This window comes from Paroedura picta, chromosome 12, assembly GCF_049243985.1.
Source record: "Paroedura picta isolate Pp20150507F chromosome 12, Ppicta_v3.0, whole genome shotgun sequence".
Taxonomy (NCBI): domain Eukaryota; kingdom Metazoa; phylum Chordata; class Lepidosauria; order Squamata; family Gekkonidae; genus Paroedura; species Paroedura picta.
In genome coordinates this window covers 42862200-42885266 of record NC_135380.1, presented here as the reverse complement: position 1 = coordinate 42885266, position 23067 = coordinate 42862200, and the positions used below count along the sequence as shown (strand labels likewise).

The following is a 23067-nucleotide window of genomic DNA, read 5'->3' as shown; positions in this document are numbered from 1 at the left end:
TGAATATAACTAAAGAACCCTTTTCTGTTGTTTTTAGCATTTCTTGCTAGCCTAAGCTCATACTGAGCTTTAACTTTTCTAACATCCTCCCACTCTGGTTATTTGTTTATATTCCTCCTTGGTTATAAGGTCCTCCTTCCATTTCCTAAATGAGTCTTTTTTAATTATTCTGTTCTTTTGAAAGCTGTTTATGGAGCCATCCTGGTTTCTTTAGTGTCCTCTCAGTTTTCCTTCTCAAGAGAATTGTCTGCGATTGTGTCTTCAGTATTTCACTTTTAAGGAACTCCCAACCTTTTTGGACTTCCCTCTCCCAGGGGCATGCTCTCTTCCTTCTTGTGTGACATTTGCTCTCCCTTTCAGGGGGTGAGTGTGAGTCATCACTGGAAGAGGGGGAAGGCCCTTTTAGCAGGCTGTGAGTCCAGGACCGGCTGATTAGTTGACTGAGACTCTGCTGTTTGCATGCCTCTGCCAGGTCCTGATTGTTGCAACCATATCTGCTGCCACTGATTGTTCCAGTCTGCCACAGGGGGTGCCCAAATGGCAGAAAAAATTGTGTGGTCTGCATAGCTGCTGTGGCTGCCATATTCTCTACTTGGGCATAGGGGCTTGTATGAGGAAGGGGCCCATGGATCCTCCCAAACTGCTCACCAAACTCGTCAGTGGCAGGTTGTTGAGCTGTGTCCCTGGTATCGCTGCTGGCCCTTTATCTCCGCTTGCAATCTCTGGCCATAGAGCATTCTGCCCGGGCGGGGGGGGGGGGGTCATGTCTCTTATTGAGAGGAGATGAGGTTGCCTCAGCATGGGCTATTTAATTGCTTCCCTGCTCCAGCAGAACAGAGGTAATGGACTGGGGCATCTGGACCACTGCAGATGGCCCTGGCAGGAATGAGGAATTGCTCTCTGGGCATCCTGAGCTAGATGACTCCATATGCTCCTTTCCTGCATCCTACATTTGTCTTTTTTCTTTGTAGAGTTGTCAAATCATCACAGGTACAGGATCGTAGAGTGGAATAGCACTGGCTGGAGGAGGGGCCCCAGTTGTCCCTAAAACCCTGGCCTCAACCAAAGACTTGGCAGAAGAGCTCCGTTTTACAAGTCCTGCGGAACTGTGACAGCTCCATCAGGGCCCTCAGCTCTTCCGGGAGCTCATTCCACCAAGTCAGGGCCAGGACCAAAAAATCCTTAGCCCGGGTCGAGGCCAGGCCTGTTTCTCTAGGGCTGGGGACCACAAGTATATTCATACCTGCAGAGCGAAGAACCCTGCGGGGGGGGGGGGGGTCATAACAGGACAAGCGGTCCCTCAGGTAGGCAGGGCTCAAGCTGTGGATGACCTTAAAGGTTAATACCAAAACCTTGAATCTGATCTGGACCACAGCTGGTAACCAATGCAGCTACTTCATGACGAGCTGAATATGGGCCCTCCAAGATGTACCAGTGAGGACCTTAGCAGCTGCATTTTGTACCAGCTGTAATTTCCAGGTCAAAGACCTAGAGCAAGTTACAGAATAGAGCAAGTTACAGAAATCTAATCTGTAGGTGACTGTTGCATGGGTCACTGTAGCCAGGCAGTGCAAGGGCAGGTAGGGTGCTGTTAGCCTAGCCTAGCAGAGGTGGTAAAATGCTGTGCGGGCTACACCTGTGATCTGGGCTTCCACTGAAAGGGAGGTATCCAGAATTGCACCCAAATTTCTGGCCGAGGGCTGCACCCCAGCCAGAGTGGGTAAACGTGCTTCCTGTCCTTCCTCCTTTCTGCCCAGCCACAGGACCTCCATCTTGGAGAGGCTGGGTTATGAACTTAGGCAGATTGTGAGTGGGTGGGCAGGAAGGGATGTGTCAGTATTTGTTTCTTGTGGCCCTTCCTTGCCTACCCAGGGAACTGCTGATCGCCACTGTGGGATGGCAGGTGAATTTCCTCCAGGACAGGCTGGATTCTGGAGATTTTTGGTGTGTGTGGGGATCACTTGGCCATGAAACTGGGGTCACTGTGGGTTGGCAGGCAGTTGTGAGTCCCTGCATTGTGCAGGGGGTTGGACTAGGTAACCCTGGAGGTACCTTCCGTCTCTATGATTCTATATTGGAGAGTTGGAGTGGATAATTACTCAATGGAGCCCTTTGCCTCCAGGCAGCCGGACAGGGAAAGCCCAGGTGAAGCCCACGGGAACCAGGATCCTCACGGTGACTGCACTCTCAGCACCTTCTGCCTGTCGCAGTGACTCCCCCTCCCACGCTCCTGCAGCATGGCCCGCCTACCAGGTTTAGAATAAGGCTCATGAACCTCAAGAGAGGCCTGTACAGGCCCCATATTACTTCAGTCTCTGGAAATCTGTCCCTTCTCAAAAACCCTCTTTACACCATGCCTCTTTTAGTTGGCTTTCTTGTGAGAAGACAAGACAGGGAGGCAGATGGACTAACCCTGAGATTCAATGGTACGATTCTGCAGTCATTCAAACACCATACAGGCAAGCAGCTGGGAGACCCCTTTTCATTCAAAGCCAACGTACGCATCACAGGACAACGGAGAAGCTTTGAAGGTTCCTGGGATTCATAATGATATTGGTAATCCAACACAAAGAATAAGGGGAGGAGGGGTCAGGACATGATGGAGGAGCCCTAACATCTTAAAATGGGATAAAGATGCACTGCAGATTAAAATGGTGCTGGCTGCAGAATTTAAAAACACGAAAAACTCAGAATTGTCTCATTTAACCTGTAGCAGCTCTCCAGGGACTCAAGCAGAGAGGACTTCCCTTGCATCAACTGAACCCAACTCATCTTCTGTGCAAAGTAGGGGCTACACTTCTGAGCCCCACCCCCATTTAAAGGGTTTCTGAGGGCTAATAGCTGTGCCGCCATCCCTGGCAGAACTCTGTACAAGCATGATCTGTACTGAGGGATGTTTGCTGGGCTTGACTGAGGTGGGAAATGAAACGGTGGAGGTGGGGAATCCTTAGTTTTTCCCAATTCAGACACTGGTAAATTATGGAAAATCAGCACATTTGCTGGAGGGAAAACCTTACGCCCTCTGTTGGGCTTAACAGAAACAAAAATCCTGCTAAATCTTCTGTGCCTCACGGAACTCCAAGCATCTTGGACCTAGCCGGCTGGACAGAGAAGCTGTTCAGGAATTGCCCACCACTGGCTCACTAAGCAACCAGCGCAGTGCACACGCTCCGCCAGCAGCAGACACGGCCTCGTTCTTTTCAAGGAGGCCCCCAAACAGACCTGGGTGTAAACTGCACGGAGCTTTTATTCCAACCCCAGGTCGATTCAGTCCCTGCTCTCTACACAGAATGCGATTTCCGTTTGGATTTGGGGTGATTTAAATTTTCCTTCTGCAGCAAGAAGGATTGATCCGGAGTCACCCTATCTTTATTGTGCGATATCTTAGAGTGCTTTTAATGCTCAATATATTTTTAATCGCATTGTTTAGAATCTGGGCTCTCCTCCCGATAGAGAACGCATCATTGGCTACAGGTGGTCATGTGACAAACTTGCCTTAAAGGAGAAGCCCCTAATTTCACTCAACTTCTGTTAGTCTTGGGTTTTTTCTTGTGCCTTCTTCGTTTCCCCCCCCCCTTCATGAAAAGAAAGGATTTTTCCTCCCTCCTCTGACTTCCTGGATCCTCTCCCCCCCTTCAAGAAAACAAAGAAAGAGTCTCCATTTGCCTCCTCCCCCCTCTTCTGAGTCTCCCTAACCACGTGCAGAAGACTTTCCTGTTTCAATGGGGGGGGGGGAGAGGAAGTCTCGAGTTCAAATCGATTTGAATTCAACAGGATTGACAATGGAATAAAGAAAGTAAGTGCAGACTCTGCCCTGGTCTCTGAACCAACTCCGACAAGCTCAAGAGTAGGGCAGTGCTGGGCTACTTACCGGTTCTCCAGGGAGGCCTCGGGGACCGGCTTCTCCGTCATCTCCCTGGTTGGCAGCAAGTGGGGAAAAGAGAAAGGAAGATTAAAAACGGGCATATTTCGTGTTTTTTAAACACAGAAAAGCAGCTCTCTGGGAGTCATCAAGGGGCAGCCACACGCACGGGAGGCCTCATCCCTCCTGAGGTGGAGCTGCCTGGAGATCGGAAGCACCAGCAGTGATGCCTTCATCCTTTCTGTCAACGTTTATCAAGCTGGATTGGCCTACAGGGGGGAGGTCATGGAAACCGTATTGTCCTATTAAGGTCAGCCAACAGTGGATCCAGGAACTGGCTTGAAGGGGCACGGAGGAAAACCCAGCAGGAGCATTCCCTCTCAGGTCTTCCGCTCCTTTTTCAGGACACCCCAGACCATTGTTCACACATCTAGGCGTGACTTCATGCAGCAGCGAGGACTGATCTGGGATGGCTTCTGTTTTGCATGGAGAATATGCTGCAGTGAGGAACATGCACTTCTGAACTGTTCCAAATTACATTCCTTTAATCACTTACGTCAGGGACCACTTGCCTGCTTATGCCCCCCACAGGCTGCTTTGTTCTGTGGGAGCTGATTCACTGGTAGCCCGGCCTCAACCTGAGCCAGGGCCTTTTTAGCCCTGGCCCCAACCTGGTGGAATGAGGTCCTGGAAGAGCTGAGGGACCTGACAGATCTTTCAAAGTTCCACAGGGCCTTCCCCCAGATCTTTGGTTGAGGCCGGGACTGTAAGATCTCGGCTCCCCCTCCACAATCTTGATTGATCAAGATCTAGATGGCGTATCTATCTGTATGAGAGTTATTGGTTGCTGATTGGTTTTTGGATTATGTTGTTACTTGCAAGAGGTTTTATTATGGGTTTTAATGAGGTTTTATACTGATTGTTAGCTGCCACGAGCCGGTCGCAGAAGTGGCGGGATAAAGTTGAATTATCTGTTCCACATAATATATTTCTGGTTAAGGCCTTGGAGGAGGAGTGTGTCTCATGGCTGCACTTGATATTCATTCAGGGTGGCTGTGCAGCTCCTGAGTGCCTCCTTCTCCAACCAGCTTGCCTGTCTGTCCAACGGCCAGCCAATCGCCTTCCATCCCCCACCCCTGACCACCCCCCATCTTTCTACTTCCCTCCGAGGCTGCTTAGGGGGTGAGCAGTTCGACGTGGTTCACCCGCCTCGGTCATTACTGAAGCCTGAGGCGGCCAGTGACACGGCATGGAAGGGTGGCATCAGTGCGCCAGCTGGCAGCCCTATGCAGGCACAGAGCTCTGCACCTGTGTGCGGGCACCAGCTGGTACACTGCTGCCACCCCTCCTCTCTGCGCCATGGCACTGACCGCCTCGGGCTTCCGTGATCGCCAAGGTGGCTGAACCGTGCCTAACTGCTACTGAAGTTCCCTGCTGCATGAGAACTACTCCTGCCAGTGAGTTCCCTGCCCAGGAGCCTCCAGCCTGCAGCCTTTCCAGGCCCTGGGGGGAGGGAGAGGCCATCCATAGAGTTCTTCCATCCCAACTTCCCAATCTAGCATCTGTTGCATTCCTGAATGCAACAGGCTTGGCCCCTAGTAAATAAATAAAATTTTAAAAAAGCTGACTTACCCTCTCCCCATCTTCACCTGGGGACCCTGGGGGACCTGAAGGACCGGGTTCACCCTTAAAAAAAAATTAAAAGCACATTCAGGCCTATTCCTGAGACTCCAGAGTCAACACGGTCATGCTCTCAGGCACAGGCCTGTTTCCACCGTCCCACAGAATGCCAGAGCAGCCTAGGAATGTTGCATCCACATGTGGCTGGATATCAAGCTGTTATGATGCTTCCATAGGGGTATACAACTCAACCAGGCACACAGGCCGTCATGGATGGAGCAAAGCAACCAGTGATACCCCTGGGCTGCATTCTGGCCAAAGTGGCTTCCAACATTCTCTGCTTCTGTAGTTTAGTCTCTCAACAACAACCCCGTCAGGTCGGTTAGTAGATGAGTGGCCCAAGGTCACCCAGCCACTTCTACGGGTGCATGATGCCACAACAGGCCCCACCCCAGCCCAGGAAGTGGCATCTGGACACTGGGAAGGAAGAAAAGAAAGCCGGCAGGCAGAGAACTTTTATGAAGAAGAAAAGTGGTTGAGAAATGGACAATGAGCGGAGGGTTTACCCGATGCCCCTTCTCCCCGGGCAGTCCAGCCAGGCCATCAAAACCTCGGTCCCCCTAGAGAAGAGAAACAGAGAGAGACGTATCAGTCCAGTGGCCTCCATGCACTTTTGTTGGGAAAGCTCCGATGCGGTACTGGTGCTGTTCTGGGAGAGGAAGGAGGAGCTGGACACCCCAATGGACTTTCCTCCTGGGTCAGCACACAGCAGGACTGGCTCAGCCAGATCTCCCAGGCAATAAACCTCTTATGAAAGGGATCCAGTTTGTCCTGCAAAGTGCCAGTTCTTCCCTGAGAGGCTCTGTTTCTGTGCTCAGGCCTCCAGGAAGCCCATCAGCACCGGCTCTCCTCTCTCCGTCAGCAAACCCCCCCTCCCAGAGGCCTACAGGGTTCCTAAAGACCTCTCATAATAAAAATTCTCATTCACAGGAAATATACAAGCAGGTTTATAAAACTAAGCCCTTGAAAGCAAGCCTAATATGCGAGGATTAGGGAAAAAATCTAAACAGAAATACCACCCTGCTCCACTCCCCTACAACAAAAGTAAAACCCCAGCAAAATAAGAGCAGTGAACTTCCTCCCCGGGACTGTTCAGGGTTTCCCTTCCCAGGACACTGTCAGTGGCAGGGGCTCTTGCACCCTGCCACTGCCGAGTGGCACAGCCAGGCCAAGAGGCTCCTGCCGCGCTCCTGGCATCCCTTCCTGGCCTGGCTCCAGAACCTTCCTGGCCCTTGCTGGCCTGGCTCCAGAGCTACATTTCAGGGGAGGCTCTCGACTCGCACAGTGTATTGCCTGGGACTTCGAATGAGAGCAAGAAAACAGAACATCTCTACTGGATCAAGGCCCAAAGGCTGCAACGAGGGCCTGGAAGCCAGAGATGGCTGGTAAGCCTTTGGCCAAGGGATTCTTGAGCCAAAGCTCGGCTTTTTGGCAAGATAACAGCCAGCTGTATATGGACTTGCAACAAGGGGAGAGCATCAGGGCTGGAGCAAAGTTTGGATGCTCCCCATTCCCCCAGGACAGGGGTAGTCCAACTGCGGACCTCCAGATGCCCATGGACTACAATTCCCATGAGCCCCTGCCAGCATTCGCTGGCAGGGGCTCATGGGAATTGTAGTCCATGGACATCTGGAGGCCCGCAGTTGGACTACCCCTGCTTTACACCATGCCTCACAGTTTGCATTTCCATGCCCTGGAGTCCCTGAGGCACAGCCACCATCAAACTGGCTCAACAAGCAATGTCAAATTCCCTTCCGCTGAAATGAGGTTTGAAACAACCATCAGTCACTGGCATTGGTAAGAGAAATCCTCCCCCCCCCTTTTCCCCTTGGACTTGGGAGATTAGGGGTCAAGGCATCCCCAGAGGGCCGGAGAAGACCTCCCCTCTTCCTCCAAAGCACAATGACATCAGCCCACAGAGCAGGGAGGGGGGTGTGTGTGTGGGGCTGTCAGTTTTGACTTCCTCTTCTTGGTGACCTGCTTCCTTGTCATTATCATTCTAATGGCCAAAGCACTCACAGAAGCAATCTACATGCCCTTGCAGGATCCCTGAGCAGATGATTACAGGTTTTCCTCACAACACCTCCTCCTCCTCCTCCTCCTCCTCCTCCTCCTCCTCCTTGAAAGGAATTAGTTCCTCTCTCTGCCAGGATTAATTATTCTGCCACTGTCCTTCCCCCCCCCCCAGCTCCCCATCCTCCCGATCCTTCCTTTGGGGACTAGGCAAGGGCAGCTTAGGGGGACAAATGATTTGCAGTCTCCTTTCTCAGTTACAGCCCCACCCCCCAGTCTATTTCCACTTTAAGTACCTCCATAATCAAGCCCTTAAACTGACTGGAAGGCAAACTTCCCCTGCATTCAAATTCACCGTTAATGGCTTCTGTCTCCTTTGATGATAGTTGCAAAGGGAGGGAGGGACAAGAAGGAGTGAGAAAAGGAAGGAAGGAAGGGAGGGAGGGAGGAAGGGAGGGGGGGACTGCTTTCCCAGAGGAGAAATTAAAGGTCTCCGCAGCCATTCAGTTAGCAGCCCCTCAGTCTGGTGTGTCTGGCTTAGGAGGGCCGGAGAGTTTAATTCCTCGTAAGCAGTGTGTCCACGTGAACAGCTGGGGCTGCTAAGAGAGAAAACCAGCACCTGCAGATTGGAAGGGAACTACCTTTGGCCCTGTCTGTCCCGGCATTCCTCTTGCCCCATCGCTGCCGGCACGGCCCTGGAAAGACAAGAAAGATATGAAGCTACCAAGCCAAAGAGAGACACCTGCCTTGGGGTCATGCGTATTTGCCCACCACCTTGATCTGGATTAGCAGCTTTCCCTCCCTGCTGATGGGACTCAGGGCAGCCATCTGGTATCTCTCCCAGGGACCTGCCAGGGGTGGCCACACACTGGCACAGGGAGCTTCCTATGCAGAGGCTGAGAAGGGGGGGGGGGGAGGGAGGTGTTAGGTGGACCTGATCCTATCTCCTGCTCAGTGAATAGGTCTCCCTCGTGCCACTCTGCCAGAGGCTGCCTGATTCCACATACCCGGCGTCCTGGTTTTCCAGATGGGCCTGGGGGGCCTTGCACACCTCGTGGACCCTAAAAGAGATAAGAGACTGAAAAAGACAACAGCAGAAGCCAGCACTATCAATTCAAAGTCTTGTGTGAAAGAGCAACAGGCCCAGCCTTGAGTCTTGAAAGTTTATACCAGGGGTAGTCAAACTGCGGCCCTCCAGATGTCCATGGACTACAATTCCCAGGAGCCCTCTGCCAGCGAATGCTGGCAGGGGGCTCCTGGGAATTGTAGTCCATGGACATCTGGAGGGCCACAGTTTGACTACCCCTGGTTTATACCCTGAAGATCTTGTCGGCCTCGCAGGCATTCCCAGATTCAGGCCCAGCTGTGGTCTGCGGACAAACTCAGCCATGTGCTGAAGCCGATCTGGCCTTGCTTCATTCTACCTGGGATTTCTACCAGATCTCTGCACTGGCATGGCTGCATCCCTCAATTACTCTTAGTGGAAAGACGCAACAGAGTCTGCTGATACTGTCTTGGCAGAGGCGTATCCAGGGAGTGGCAAGCAGGGCATAGGCCCCGAGTGCCACAATGGGGTGGCGGTGGGAGGGAGCCAGGGAGGCAGGCCTGCTAGTTATCCAGGGTGCCCGCCCACATGTGCCCACCTGTGCAGGCGGAGGACTGCAGAATGCACCAGCAGCAGCCCATCTGGATGCCATGGCACTCCCCTATGATTACACGCCACCTGACAGCCATCCATGGCCTTCCCTCCAGGCTGACAGGGGGACTTGTGGCCTCAGATGGTTGGCTCCTCTGCTGCCACCCACAGGGAAGGTGTCAGGGTGACCATGGGGCAGGCCTTTCTTTTGGGCAGCTGCAGAGTTCAGGCCCTCTACCCCTGCATCAACTGTCCCAGGTGCAAAATTGTCCAGGTACGCCACTGTGTCTCTGCATGAGTCAATGCTCTGAATTTTTATCCATTGAATCAGAAGGGATTCTTCATATTTTAAACAAGGGGTGTGCCACAGTTTGGAATTTCAGCTGTTGTGAGAATCAGTTGTAAGCATGAAACAAAAAACTACACAAAAAGACACCTGAACTTGCAGCAAACCTACAGCAACTGATGGTGCCAGCAACTCATGGTGACCGAGAAGAGAGCTTGCGGAGGATGCTGGGTTGCTGTCGGAGGAAAAATGCCCTGACCCTTCAACAGTGGCTCAGGGTCTGCTGAAGCCTTTCACTGCATGGAAAACAACATCCTCCGGAAACAGCATCCTGTTCAGCTGCAGTAAAGGGGCGAGGTAGCTGGCAGCCCTTTCCCCCGGCCCCCCACCCGACTCAGTGGCTTCCACTGGCAGCCCTGCCTGCTCCTTCCTACCAAGGAAGTGCTGACGGCATCCATGGTTTTAAGTCACAGGTATTTTTGTGAATTGTATGCCTTCTTACGCCGCTTCATAACCGCTCCAGGATTCAGCAGGAAAGTACAAGACCGCCTCTTAGCCTGACAGTTCATCAGTGTGGCTGAAGGAGGAGCAGGTTGATGGGTCCTCAGTGGTGAACTGGGTCATTTCCCTTTCAGAATTTCAGGAGAGGGAAGGAGAGGGAGAGCCAGCCCCCCAGCTGCTTATCTTTAGCTAGAGGTGTGAAGGAGGGGAAAGTTCCTATTCCTGAGTGTGCCTTTCACTAACAGAAGTGTGGGGGGAGGCTTCCTGCTGGTGTCTTCCAGTCAGAGAAGACCTTCCAGTGAGACTCTTCAGTGGGTGGGTGCAGCTTCCGATCTACACAGCATTCTTCCAACCAGGTAAAATATGATTTGCCTTCATTCTTATATGCCATGTATTCAGCTAAGCCTGAAAAATGTTAGGAGACCAAATGTTTATTGCATGTGCAATTGTAGGCCAATTTAGCACCTCTGTCTGCTTATCAGGTTCTTACCTAATAAAAAGTTGTGTTTTATTTGAAATCATTAATTCAAAGAGGTTCTCTGTTTGCTCTGGGGGTGTGGGAGAGAAGTCTTGCTCATCTTCCATTGAATCCGAGAGAGATTCTGCAGTTGGCTAAGCAAAGCAGGCAATTTGTCTGGGGGGGGGAGATATTTTGGAGCCTGCAGGCACTTTTGAAATTCTGGCACAGGTGGTGGTGGGGCAACCACACTTTCTCAAAACATCTGGCAGGTGCCTGGAAAGGGGCTGGAGGGCACCATGTTGGGGGTCCCTGTTCTAGGATGCTCAATAACAGTCCAGAGGCACTTAAAGGGTCCTTATGCCAGCCTGAGCTTTCCTGACCCAAAGCTCCCTCCTTTGGAGGCTGGGATGCTTGACCCAAGTTGGCCAGCCCTAGCAGGACTCATCCTGCTCCACAGAACACTTGTCACTCCCTGGCAGTGTCTTGCCAGGGAAAAAGGGAATGGGCAGGGAAGCCATCCTGCAGGGAAGACCATCTACACCAAGGGTAGTCAAACTGCGGCCCTCCAGATGTCCATGGACTACAATTCCCAGGAGCCCCTGCCAGCGAATGCTGGCAGTGGCTCCTGGGAATTGTAGTCCATGGACATCTGGAGGGGCGCAGTTTGACTACCCCTGTGCTGGAGCAGCTCTGATCTTCCAACCCCCCCTCCTCCCATTGGTTCCAGTGCACTGGAAGCAGGTAGACATGGTCAAGATGTTCTTCCATACCTGAGGCCCCATGTCTCCTGGGTCACCCTTGATTCCTCCACCGCCTGGAGACCCCTGTGGAACAAAGAAGGCAGAGTGTCAATTTCCCTCCTTCCCAAAAGAAAAGAAAAGGCTCCTTATGGCCCAAGCGGACCTGGAAACAGCACCAGCTGCACGGCTGGCTGCATGGCCACTAAATACTTTGCCCACAGCTTCTCCTGCACTAAGATGCCCTGTCTTTGGGTCTTGTGTTTTCTAAAGAAACCCCTCTAGTGGCTTTTATGGTCTCCTGAATACAGGGGCAGGGGGTGGGGGAGGGATAAGCCCTGGAGCTCCTTGACTCCACATGCCTGGTCTGTCGCTGCTCAATACTCGTGTAGCCCCCCAGAAGGCTTCTGCGTGGATCTTCATGATCTGGTGTCTCTACCGGCCCCTCTTACTATTGTGGAGATTTAACAGGTCTAATCTATGATTGGTTTTAAATTATTTGCTTTGCTGCTGAAGGGTTTTTTTCTTTTTTCTTTTTTGCTGATTGGCAAAGGTTTAATGTTTTTAATGTAAGTACTAAATAAGTAGGCAAGACAGAAATGAAGTAAAATATATATATTAATTAACAACAGGTCACAGTTGCCCTTCAAAGTAGTCCTTGGTTTGGGCCCCCCCCTGCAGTCAGCTCTCTGGCTAACTTCCAGCGGCTGAAACTGGAACCTCCACACCAGGGGTAGTCAAACTGCGGCCCTCCAGATGTCCATGGACTACAATTCCCAGAAGCCCCTGCCAGCATTTGCTGGCAGGGGCTTCTGGGAATTGTAGTCCATGGACATCTGGAGGGCCGCAGTTTGACTACCCCTGCTCCACACTATGGAGGGAGGCAAAGCATGATGAACTTTATTCTATATTGCAATATCATTAATCCTCAAAGTTTGGCAAAATATGTACCCTCTGCTTTAAAAGTTTTAAAACACAAGGTTACAAGAGTTCCTGAGGAAACACATAATTTAACATTAAACATGCTTCTACCTCCTTCTGCCTTTCCCCCAAACCCAGCCCCTACAACTCCAGACCTCCAGCCAGTGGCTGCCATCCAGTGGCCGTTTTCTTCCCTCTTGGAGAGGCTGCCCTCTCTGTGCCCTTGTGAGACTGGCGTCCTACTCACCATCGGGCCTGGCCTTCCCGTGAGGCCCATGGGGCCAGCCGGTCCTCTCAGCGCCAGCTGCAAGGCAAGAGAGGGGAGAGGAATTAGCCCCACAGCATCCCAAGGCAGAAGGCAGGGTCCCAGGGCTTCTGGCGGTCCAACATGGATACCTTCTGAGGATTCAGGACAAGGGGTTTTCATGTATTGTGTGTTTGTCTGCAAAGTCCACTGCTCATAAGAGCACTTTCAGGCAAGCCACTGCACAGCCGGAGGCAGAACCTAAGCAGTGTGGAGAACCACACCCTTACCTGTTTCTGGTCAAAGGTACACCTTACCTGAAGCTCCTGGATGCTATAAACTGATCCTGCATTGAGCAGGGGGCTGGATGAGATGGCCTCTATGGCCCCTTTGCTGGCAGGGGCTCATGGGAATTGTAGTCCATGGACATCTGGAGGACCACAGGCCCTGCTCCAGAGGAATAAGTCTCTGCTATTGGGAGATACCAGGAGGAATTCCAGGGGCTCCCTGGATGCCACCTTGAAAGTGGTAACTTTAATATTACATGCCAGTGAGTCAGAGATCTTTGCTGCCTCATACAATAGAAGGGGAAGGGGAAGAAAGGGAGAAGAATCTGGGGCGACTAATGACTATTTCATATCCTTGCACAAACAGCAAAAATGCAACTGAAAATGATGCAGGTTATATATATATATATATGAACCCGCTAAGTAAAAAATCATGTAGCTGAGCCAGAGTCAATAAATCTTTTGCCAGTTAATGGGGCTGTCCACATTTTATAACGTAGCTGGAACAAATTTGTTCCATTGCAAGAATTCAATACTTTAAAAGACCTGTAATTATCTGTGCTCTTTGATAATTAAAATCCACCCGTTGCTGCAACTGGAGCAGCAAAAACACTAGCTTATTTACTGAACTGCATATCCGTGTTTGACCGCTTCCCCATTGAAACAGCACAAAGAAAAAAAAAGTTACAGTTTTGGTCACAGGAGTAAAAGCTAGGCTGCCCAAAAATATTTACAGTAAGAATGCAATTACGGGAGATTAGCAGAGTTTGAGGCCTGATTAAAGCAAGGCATGGCAACGTAGTTAGCAAAGATCTACTTGGGTGTTCCACTGGTTCAGGTTAAAAGTCCCTTAACTGGTACACCAGCTGGTATGGAGGAGAGTTTGAGTGCTAGTACTGACTCGCCCTGAGCCCAGACCAGCGGTTTGCAAATGCTGGCTAGAAATGAACCAGTGTGCAGCACAACCACTGAGGCCACAGCTATGTGGACCACCTGTGCATGGAAAGTGGTATTCAACTGGTTATCACACTTTAATAGTGGAACCCATCAGAAGCCTCCTTAGCAGCCTTTGCCACATGATCTCTTTGCTCAGGGGTGGGCAAATTGTGGCCCTCCAGATGTCCATGGACTACAATTCCCATGAGGGGCTCATGGGAATTGTAGTCCATGGACATCTGGAGGGCCACAGTTTGCCCACCCCTGGTCTAGCTAGATCAATATTGCTTACTCTGACTAGCAGCTGCTCTCTAAGGCAGGCTTTCTCAACAGGGGTTTTGTGAAACCCTGGGGTTTTTCAATGGCCCCAGAAGGGTTTCACTTATTGTGTGAGAATTAACTTTTAATATATATATATATATTAATTTTTTAAAGAAATATCAAGAGATACGACTATATGCTTATGTTGACTTACCTGGAGGGGGTTGAAAGGGGAAGGGGCTTGGTCATAAAAATCCTTGCTGGCTGAGGCACATGGCAGCGACTGGAGTCCAGAGAGGGAAGTATTCTCATTTTAACTTAAATTTCATGGGGGTGTGGAAGCAGGGGGTGATGGAGTGGCAGATGCCTGCCCCAGTCCTGTAGGCCAGTGGTCCCCAACCTTTTTATCACTGGAGACTGGTCAACGCTTGACAATTTTACTGAGGCCTGGGGGGGGGTAGTTTTTTGCCAAGGGACGTCGCTGCCACTGCTGCCTGAGCCCTTGCTCCACTTGCTTTCCCACCAGTGCCCCTGACTTCCCGCTGCCCACTGGGGGTGCTGCCAGCAGCAGCTGTGCAGTGCCATGCCAAGGGGGAGCCCCAGCCATGGAGGCCGCCGGAGAGCACCAAAGGTGAGCTGTTGGCAGAGTGGCAGGGCAGCCCCCGAGGCAGCAGCCAGGGAGGAGGATGAGGAGGAGCAACGGCCCGGTATCAACTGATCCACGGACCAATACCGGTCTCCAGACCGGGGGTTGGAGACCACTGCTGTAGGCCACTGGGCCATTTCTGGCACCGGGGGGGGGGGGATGGAGCGTGATGTCACATCCGGTAGGAGTGTCTGGGTGATGTTACTTCTGGCGACATGTGAGTTCCAGGTGTGACTTACTGAGAAGGAGGTGTGACTTACTGACATCACTTCCAGGGTTTATTGAAGCCTGAAGAATGTTTCAAGGGTTTCTCAACAGTAAAAAGGTGTCTCAATCTTTCACATTACCTACTGCTGGACCCCAGGGATTGAACCTGGGACCTTCTGCATGCAAAGCAGAGGCTCTACCACTGACTCACAGCCCCTCAGAACCAGTAATGTCAGGTGTCTATGGAGAGATTCCCTCCCTGCTCACTACTTGGAAGCCCCGACTTCATCTCACAGATGCCCTCTAGTGGTCAAGTGGGCCTCAACTTTGACTGTCCGGAACGAATTTCTTTCAAGACTTTACCTGCCTGTTTCATCTGGCCTGCAGTTTGTCAGAGCACAGGCCAGTTGTGAAGCATCAGGAGGGCCATGCACGGGGCCAGAGAATGGAAATTGGCATGGTGGGTGTCAATCAAATACTTGGGAGCTAACATGAAAAGCCCTGCAGGGCTGAGTGGGGGGGGGGGGGGGGGCTGAGGGATGGCTGGTTGCCACAGGGTCCAGTCAGGTGTGCTTCTGTGCATCTAAGAGAGGTTTGAGCTAAAGAGAGCAGCAGATGATGACTTGCATACAGGGTCGCCATCCTCCAGGTCCTCCCAACTACAGAGATGAGTTCCTCTGTAGGATGGCTGCTTGGAGGGTGGATTGTGTGGATTCATACAAGCCCCCTGTGCTCCCTGCTCAAACTCTTGCCTCCCCAGGGTCTGCCCTCAAATCTCCATGGCTCCCCAGGAGGATTTGGCCGCTCTGCTTTCATGGCAAGATGCTCAGCGCTGTGATGGGCTTGACTGCCCAGTGCAAGGAATCAGCCAGAGGGAGAGAAAAAGCAGCCCATCTCAGCAGTTGGCGGGAAGGGAGGTAGGGCCAGGCTCTGCAGGGCAGGATCAAGAGGAAGGGGGGGAGCAGGCAGAATGAAAGCAAGGAAGCTGCACATGTCAGGGCAGGAGCCTGCCAGCTGCCCAAGCCAACCTTGCCAAGGAAGCCAACCCAAGGGCTGCCTGGACGAGGGCCAGAAGGTCCTCCAGGGGACCAACAGCAGCACTCCTGGCCTTTCTTCTCCTTCTTCTCCGTGACCCTGCAGTTTGGCACGTGGGGACAAAGATGAACTCCTGGCCCCTCCTCCTGGCTGGACTGACCTAAGTAACAACACACAGCTTGCCTGCTGAGCAGCACCCAAACCACTGTGGGCACCGGAAGGAAGGTTAAGCGGCAGGAGGAAAACCAGGTCTGTGGTGGGGCCCATATGCAGCAGGCAATGCCCTCACTTACCCGGGCTTGCTGCAGGATGGCTTGAGCCTGCGACTCCTGAGCAGAGACCATGGGGCCCTTGGAGCCGCCGTCACCGCCCCCACTGAAGCGGAACTGTGGAGGAGAAAAAGGGGCACGTCACTCCCTCGCCAAGTATCCCCCACCCTCCCACCAGGCACGGCAGGAGAGGCCAAGAGATCTGCCCAAAGCAAAGGCCCAAATCACCTAGAAGCCCATGACCACCCTGTTCTGGGTTGGGCCAGCTCAAGATGATCAGATTGTCACCACCAAACCAAGACACCATTTGTTTGTTGAGTCAGATATTTCCCTCTCCCTTTGCAAATCCATTCAACTGACCAACAATATTTTACAGCTATAATATGATACCACAACAATAAACCTGAATGAAGCAGCCACAGTTCTAATGACAGGTTAGTCAAATAACTTTCAACAATCTGAATGAGAAGCCCTTTGAAAAGGGGGACTGCCGGACGTCCTCTAGCACAGGGGTAGTCAACCTGTGGTCCTCCAGATGTTCATGGACTACAATTCCCATGAGCCCCTGCCAGCAGGGGCTCATGGGAAATGTAGTCCATGAACATCTGGAGGACCACAGGTTGACTACCCCTGCTCTAGCACACTAGCCCTTTGTGTAGCGGTCTTCGGGGTGAAAGAGCCTGCCCACATCCAGGCTGATCTGTGGCCCTGAATGGGTGGGCAAGAAGGGTCCTGAGCAACAGAGAACCAGTACCTTGAGCTGAGACCAGAACCGCACAGGCAGCCACTGGAGTTATCTCAGTGTTCATCTTGTGAGCTCATGACCGACACGCCCACAAAGGGCAGGCAGGGCCCTGCATGTGGGATGAAGAGGAATTCCCCAGAGGATTCTGAGAGCAGCCCCACACAGAGCAGGTTGCAGGCACCCAAGGTGTGCCAATCACCGATTGGCACACACATCCTGAGCACAGAAATGGGCCTCCTAAACAAAGAGGAAGGATGACCCTTGTCTCTGGCTGAGATCCTCTACCTCCCTATTAAGAAGGGAAGGCCTTTTAAACCAAGGAGCAGCTGTGGTGGGGGAGGAGGAGGAGGAGAAGGTGCGTAACCCCCTTTCACCCCCTTTTGTTCTGCAAAAGTATGGCTGTTCCTTTCCTGGGCGTCCCTGATAGGTAGGGTTCTTTGTTGTATGGGGTAAAGAAGCTATGAGGAGGATTTCTTTCAATGAATTGCAAAACGCATATACCAATCAAATATCTGGTGACAATGTAATAATAATACTATCTGCCACATTCTGAATCAGCTGAAATTTTGGGATCATCTTCAAAGGAAGCCCCACACAGAATAAGCTACAATAGTCCAGCCTGAATGTCCCAGGGAACATGCAACGGAGTCCAGGCTTACCCAGGAACATACACCCCCCCAAACACCTAGGGTGTGCAAAAAGCACTCAGCACCCCAAGTCACTGAACATTTCAGGCCCTAGAGGAGTCCATAAACACAGCCAGACTGTCCACTTGCTCTTTCAATGCCATCCAGGCCAGCACAGCTCCCCCCTCCCTTGGGAATCCACTCCTGGAAGGCAGACAATGAGACATCTCTCCTCTACACAGGCAGCCTGTGAGGTGAGCAAAGGGGGCTTCTTCCTGTTTGCCTTATAGTGTGATGGCAGGCAGGCCTCAGAGGCTTTCCTTCATTATGTGCAGCAGGTCTTGTCTGCAGTGTTCTGCAAGGCCTCCGGCTCCCCTAAAACTGGGGGGAGTACAGAGAACCTCCATATACATAGGCAGCTGCAGATATCTGAACGCCAGTGCTGTAAGGTGGCATCAGGGGAAGGCCTTGGCCGCTGTGCCCTGTTTGCACCACCCCCAGTAATGGGTAGGTGACAGTGTGGAACAGAAGGCTGGACTAGATGGACCTCTTTGGTCTGATTCATGTTCCTGCACATCTTTTCTGCACCTGCGCACTCTCAGGGGGCTTGGCCAGAAAAGCTGCACGCCCGGAGGGAGCTGCTACTCACCGGAAGCATCAACATGGTTCCTGGGGGTCCTGGCAAACCATCTGCTCCAGGAAGCCCGGATCGTCCAGGAGGCCCCTAAGAAGGGAGGAAACAGACAGGACCCATTATATTTCGGACACCATTATCTTGGCAGCCCAGGATGGAGCCGAATGCCTGCAAGGCTGTTTTGCGGCAAGGAAGTGTCCCCTTTGCTTGCCTTTGAGATCCAAGCCCAGACCTCTTCGTTCAGCAGGCATTGCAGAGGTCTGGCTTCATTCCATGAAACATTGTGGTTGCTCCGTGATAAGACTTGCTCCAAGTCACATTTATGCCAAAGGAGAAAACGGCACAACATCTGCGCTGCTTCCCATCTCAGGGTTGCAAAGTCAAGACAGAGCAAAGCACCTGGAAAGGATGTGTTTCCAGGGCCCAGCATCCAGCACGGCCTCACACCTCTTGCCCCAGGTGCTTCAGCAGCAGAAGGAGAATCTCTTCAAAAAGGGGAGGGAGGCAATCAGTGCTGGAAGGATGGACTCCAAAGTACTCACACTTGCATGAAGCAAAGATCAAATGTATCTTAAGAGTAGCTGCTTAAAAATGTAAAACAGGACCCCTTAATGAGAGCAGTGTTATCAAAACAGAAATACAGTCCTTTTGTGATGTGTATTGGAGGGGGATGTGCAAGGTCAACAGGCATTTCAGGACTCTGAAATCCACTTACTCTGTTTTCTAAAAGCAGCAAGCAGGTGTGTGTGTCGGGGGGGGGGGACTTGATGAACAGGCATGGGAATGTGTGAGTGAGGCACTCTTCCCCCCTCCCATGCATGAAGGTACAGTCTGAAGCAGGGGTAGTCAAACTGCGGCCCTCCAGATGTCCATGGACTACAATTCCCAGAAGCCCCTGCCAGCGAATGCTGGCAGGGGCTTCTGGGAATTGTAGTCCATGGACATCTGGAGGGCTGCAGTTTGACTACCCCTGGACCTGCTCTACTCCAGAATCTCCACTAGGTGTCAGGCTCACACCGAAAATTCTCAGCCAAGGAGTCAGCAACCCTCCCCTCTGCAAGGGAGGCTGGGGGTGTCTTTTGCTAGTGACCCCCAGGCACTCCCTGGCCCCTGGCATGCACAGGCAAATTTGCCACAGGGATTTCTCCACAGCACCCCTCCTGGGTGAGCGTCCTCCAGGGCAAAGGAAGCAAGCAATAGGACTGCCCAGCCAGGAGAGGTAGCAGGCAGCACCCTAGAGTCTGAATGAAGCCAGCATGGAGCAGTGATCAGAGTGCTGGTCCTGCTTGTCTGGGGACACCCAAGTTCGAATCCCCACTTAGCCATGGAAGCCTGCAGAGGGGCCTGGGGCCAGGCACACACACTCAGCCTAGCCTACCTCACAGGGCTGTTGTGAGGGTAAAACACAGGCGAGGGAAACGATCTATGGTCCCCATTGGGTCCTCACTGGGGAGAAAGTAAAAGGAATAAATGAAACAAGCAAATAAAGAATGCCTAAGCCCAAGGTGGGGGAGTCCAGGGGCTGGTGTCTGAGGTCTTTATTCAGCCCAGGGCACCTCCTGGAAAGGTCAGGGATATGTTTTCTTAGTGGGCTGAAGGGAATGTGTGGAGGATGATAGTGCCCCCCCCCAGGAGCCACGGCTGCTGTGGCCACTCGCAACCACGTTCTTCACTCCATTCTGCCCTCCATTGGGTTGCGTCCACAACAACCTTTTAATCTTCTTTAATACTAAGATTTTGGATTCACAGTCAATTGACAAATGTATGAAGAATTTTTGTCTTTGTTTCTTTTTATTTAGGGGAGGGGTGGGAATGATCAAATGAGAGCCCCTCTCCCAAACAAAGCACAGCCCAGATTTAATGCTACAGTGGTGGCTTGTGGGGGAAGCCGATTACGAAATCTCCTCCTGCTGGCCATGGGTGAGAAAGCAAAGGAGGTCCCCCCCCCCCACAGTGGGAGCCTCCATGAACCCCTTGAGAACTGTTCTGTTTATTAACTGGACATTCTTTGGCAGCATTGATTGAGGCTTGGAACATACTGCTCCTCGAGAAAAGAAGTCCTCTGACAATATTGCTCTCTCAGGAAACAAGCCAGTGCCTAGCCTTTTCGGTCCTGGCCCCAACCTGGTGGAACGAGCTCCTGGAAGAGCTGTGGGCTCTGCAAGAACTTTTGGCATTCCGCAGGGCCTGTAAGGCGGAGCTCTTCCGCCAGGTCTATGGTTGAGGCCAGCGCATGGAAAACCAGAGGGGCCCCCCTGGAAGATGCTGCCACCTTAAGCATAGAGCCTTGTGCTGGTGGTTGCAGGCATGCGCAGTCCCTCTGGCGTGCTGAAGGCAGTCGTAGCGGCTGTGGGAGGGTCGATAGCTTTTACCACCAAGGTTGATCTAATATTAATGGGATTTGTAATGGGGTATTGTTGTTTTTATTATGTAACCTGACACAAGATGGCTTGCTGTGAATGGCAGTACATAAGTAAGGAATATCCTAAACTCGGGATTGTGCCTGTCTTTCCCCAGCTCCTCTTTTCAGCCAGCTATGAAATGGGTTCACAAGGCTTAGACAGGAATCCCGGGAGCAGCCTTCACCTGGCTAACACTGGACGGCCACGGGGGTCTACCGTTTGATGGCACGAAAGGAAGCTGGGCACGAGGTGGCCAGGTTGGAATCCCTCACGTGGCGGCAGAGGCCCGCCAGGCGACCCAGGGCTGGTCCCAACCTCTCCACCTAACCCCTCCTCCCAAACAGAGGACTAAGTGGCTGAGAAGGGGACGATGGGGAGAGCTGCTTTGGGCCCCCAGGCAGGGGGGAAGTGGGAATAGAAGAGCACTAAAGAAGCGGAGCCCCTGGGGATCCTGGCCGCTCCAAGGACGAAGATGCAGGAAGCCCCTGCGGCTGGGCTTGCGGTGGCATTTGGCTCAGGACGTTTGGTGCTGCTTGCTCCCTTTGTCCCTCTGCTCTCCCACAGCCAGGAGAAGCAGGAGGCCACAAACTGACGTGTGGTGATGGGAGAGGGCTGAGGGCATGACCCGCACCCTCCTGGCCCCTGCGCAACTGCAAGGGGGAACCCTGATGCAACGTTGCATTCCAATGCCATGCTGAATGCTGGCTGCAACCCAAGTGGCAGAGGCTCAAGAGGCCTCCCTCCCTCCCTCCTAGGGGAGGACTTTCCAAGACCAGGCCCCAGGTTTGCAAAGCCTACCAGGATCACCACCCACATTGACAGGGGGCAGAAGAGCCCCAACATGCAAGGGCAGCTTACCCTTTCTCCAGGATCCCCTGGCGGGCCCGTTGGCCCAGATGTTCCTGGAGGCCCTGGAAGACCCTGATGCGGAACAAAAAGGAAGAATATGAGCTGAGCACGAGGAAAGGAAGGGTGTGCATCTGTGTATACACACACAAACACACACACACACACACGGTAATGAACAGGAAAAGTGCGCAAAAGATCTGTTTACTTTAGCATGGTCAAATTGACCTTGCAGTGCTTTCAGCTGCATGCCCATCATATGGAAGCAATTGAACCCAGGGAACAGCTGCCTTTTGCATGCTCACTCTGGCCATAGTATACACACATGCATTATTTTGTGCTGAACAGGAAGGGAAAGAAGAGGGAAAGGGGGGAAACAGCACAGAAGCAACTTACTGCTGGGCCTTCTGGACCAGAGGGGCCTTCAATGAGCATGCCCTGCAAAAGAAGAGTCCAGAGTGAAGGGGCTTTCTTCTGAAAAAGGCGGCTTTTATGTAACCCCCCCTCCACACACACTTTTCACATTAACTGTATGGTCTTCCACAACAAAGTTATTGCATCCTTCTACCTGTTTAATGACTGGGGTAATGACTGGGGAAGGCACTGGCAAACCACCCTGTATTGAGTCTGCCATGAAAACGCTGGAGGGCGTCACCCCGAGGGTCAGACATGACTCGGTGCTTGCCTTTACCTTTTACCTGTTTAAATGATTTACACGAATATTTATTAAAATACTTCTGCAAGAGCTGTTCAGGACAGCTTACAAAAATTAATACATGCCCGCACGCATTCCTCTTCCTGCATTGGGGTGTCCTCCCCACCCGCCAGCACCGGGTACCACTGAGGCAGGCCATCCACTTGTCTTGCAGGCTCCAGTGCCTGCTACACCTGCCAAGGGGCTCCATATCCCCTGACTTCCCATGTCAGAAGCATCACCCACTCATAGGAAGTGGCCTTGAATGTTACACCCAGGTCCCAAAACTTCCCACCCCACTGCACACTGAATGGGGCGGGGCCTCCTCATGACTCCCTCCCCCAGCCTCTTTATCTCTGGATAAAGCTTCAGGTGTGCATTCCCCAAGAAAGGAGACCCTAAGAGAGAAGCCCCTCCCTCTTCCCTCCAAGCTCTTTTTGCTGCCTTACACACGGACTTGTGGCTTCCTTCCTTCCTGCCTGCCTGCCTGCTTCCAAGGGCCTTGGCTGGGCACCCCCAGCAGACCTTCCCAATGGTCACCACCATACAGGGCAGAAAGAGTGCAGTGCTACTCAGAGAAGCTGCCCTATACAACAAGAATCTCTGTAAATATTCCTTGGCCCCGGGATCACATCAGCCTCCACAGAATCATAGAATCACAGAGTTGGAAGGTACATCCTGAGTCATCTGGTCAAACCTCCCGCACAATGCAGTACACTCACAACCCTATTGCTCACCCACTGTAGATTGCCACCCCCTAGAATCTTCACAGAATCAGCCTCCATGACTAGTGGAAGCCTTCGGAAGCCTGAGGCCTACTGCTGTCAACTGCAGTTCCTGCTGTCTGCATGGCCAAGTCATGGCCTAATAAAAGTGGATAACATAGTCCCCCCTCCCCCCCAAAAAAGTCTCACTCTCTACTTTCCTGTAAAGCTAACTCCACTTGAAATTCTGGGCCACTTATGCTTTTGATTTCATAGGAACTTCCTGACAAGCACTGATTTTTATTTACTAGGCCAAGCTTGAGAAAAGTCACTTCAGTTCCTATGTCTCTCCAGCCAGTTATCTGTTCATCATCATCATCATCATCATCATCATCATCATCATCATCATCTTCCGATTTATTTCCCGCCTCTTCT

At 52.1% G+C, this 23067-nt stretch overlaps 1 protein-coding gene across 1 annotated transcript in view; it reads right to left on the bottom strand.

Annotated features, from left to right (window-relative positions):
- The window catches only part of COL5A1 (collagen type V alpha 1 chain), a 263653-nt gene that overhangs the window by 88690 nt on the left and 151896 nt on the right, over positions 1-23067 (bottom strand). Inside the window, exons 10-20 of the mRNA XM_077306664.1 lie at positions 21631-21672; positions 21247-21309; positions 18002-18076; positions 16006-16098; positions 12344-12400; positions 11209-11262; positions 8563-8616; positions 8197-8250; positions 6049-6102; positions 5495-5548; positions 3872-3916 (exon numbers count right to left, since the gene is read on the bottom strand). Of these exons, the coding sequence (XP_077162779.1) occupies positions 3872-3916; positions 5495-5548; positions 6049-6102; positions 8197-8250; positions 8563-8616; positions 11209-11262; positions 12344-12400; positions 16006-16098; positions 18002-18076; positions 21247-21309; positions 21631-21672 (645 nt within the window). The remainder of the gene's footprint in view (positions 1-3871; positions 3917-5494; positions 5549-6048; positions 6103-8196; positions 8251-8562; positions 8617-11208; positions 11263-12343; positions 12401-16005; positions 16099-18001; positions 18077-21246; positions 21310-21630; positions 21673-23067) is intronic.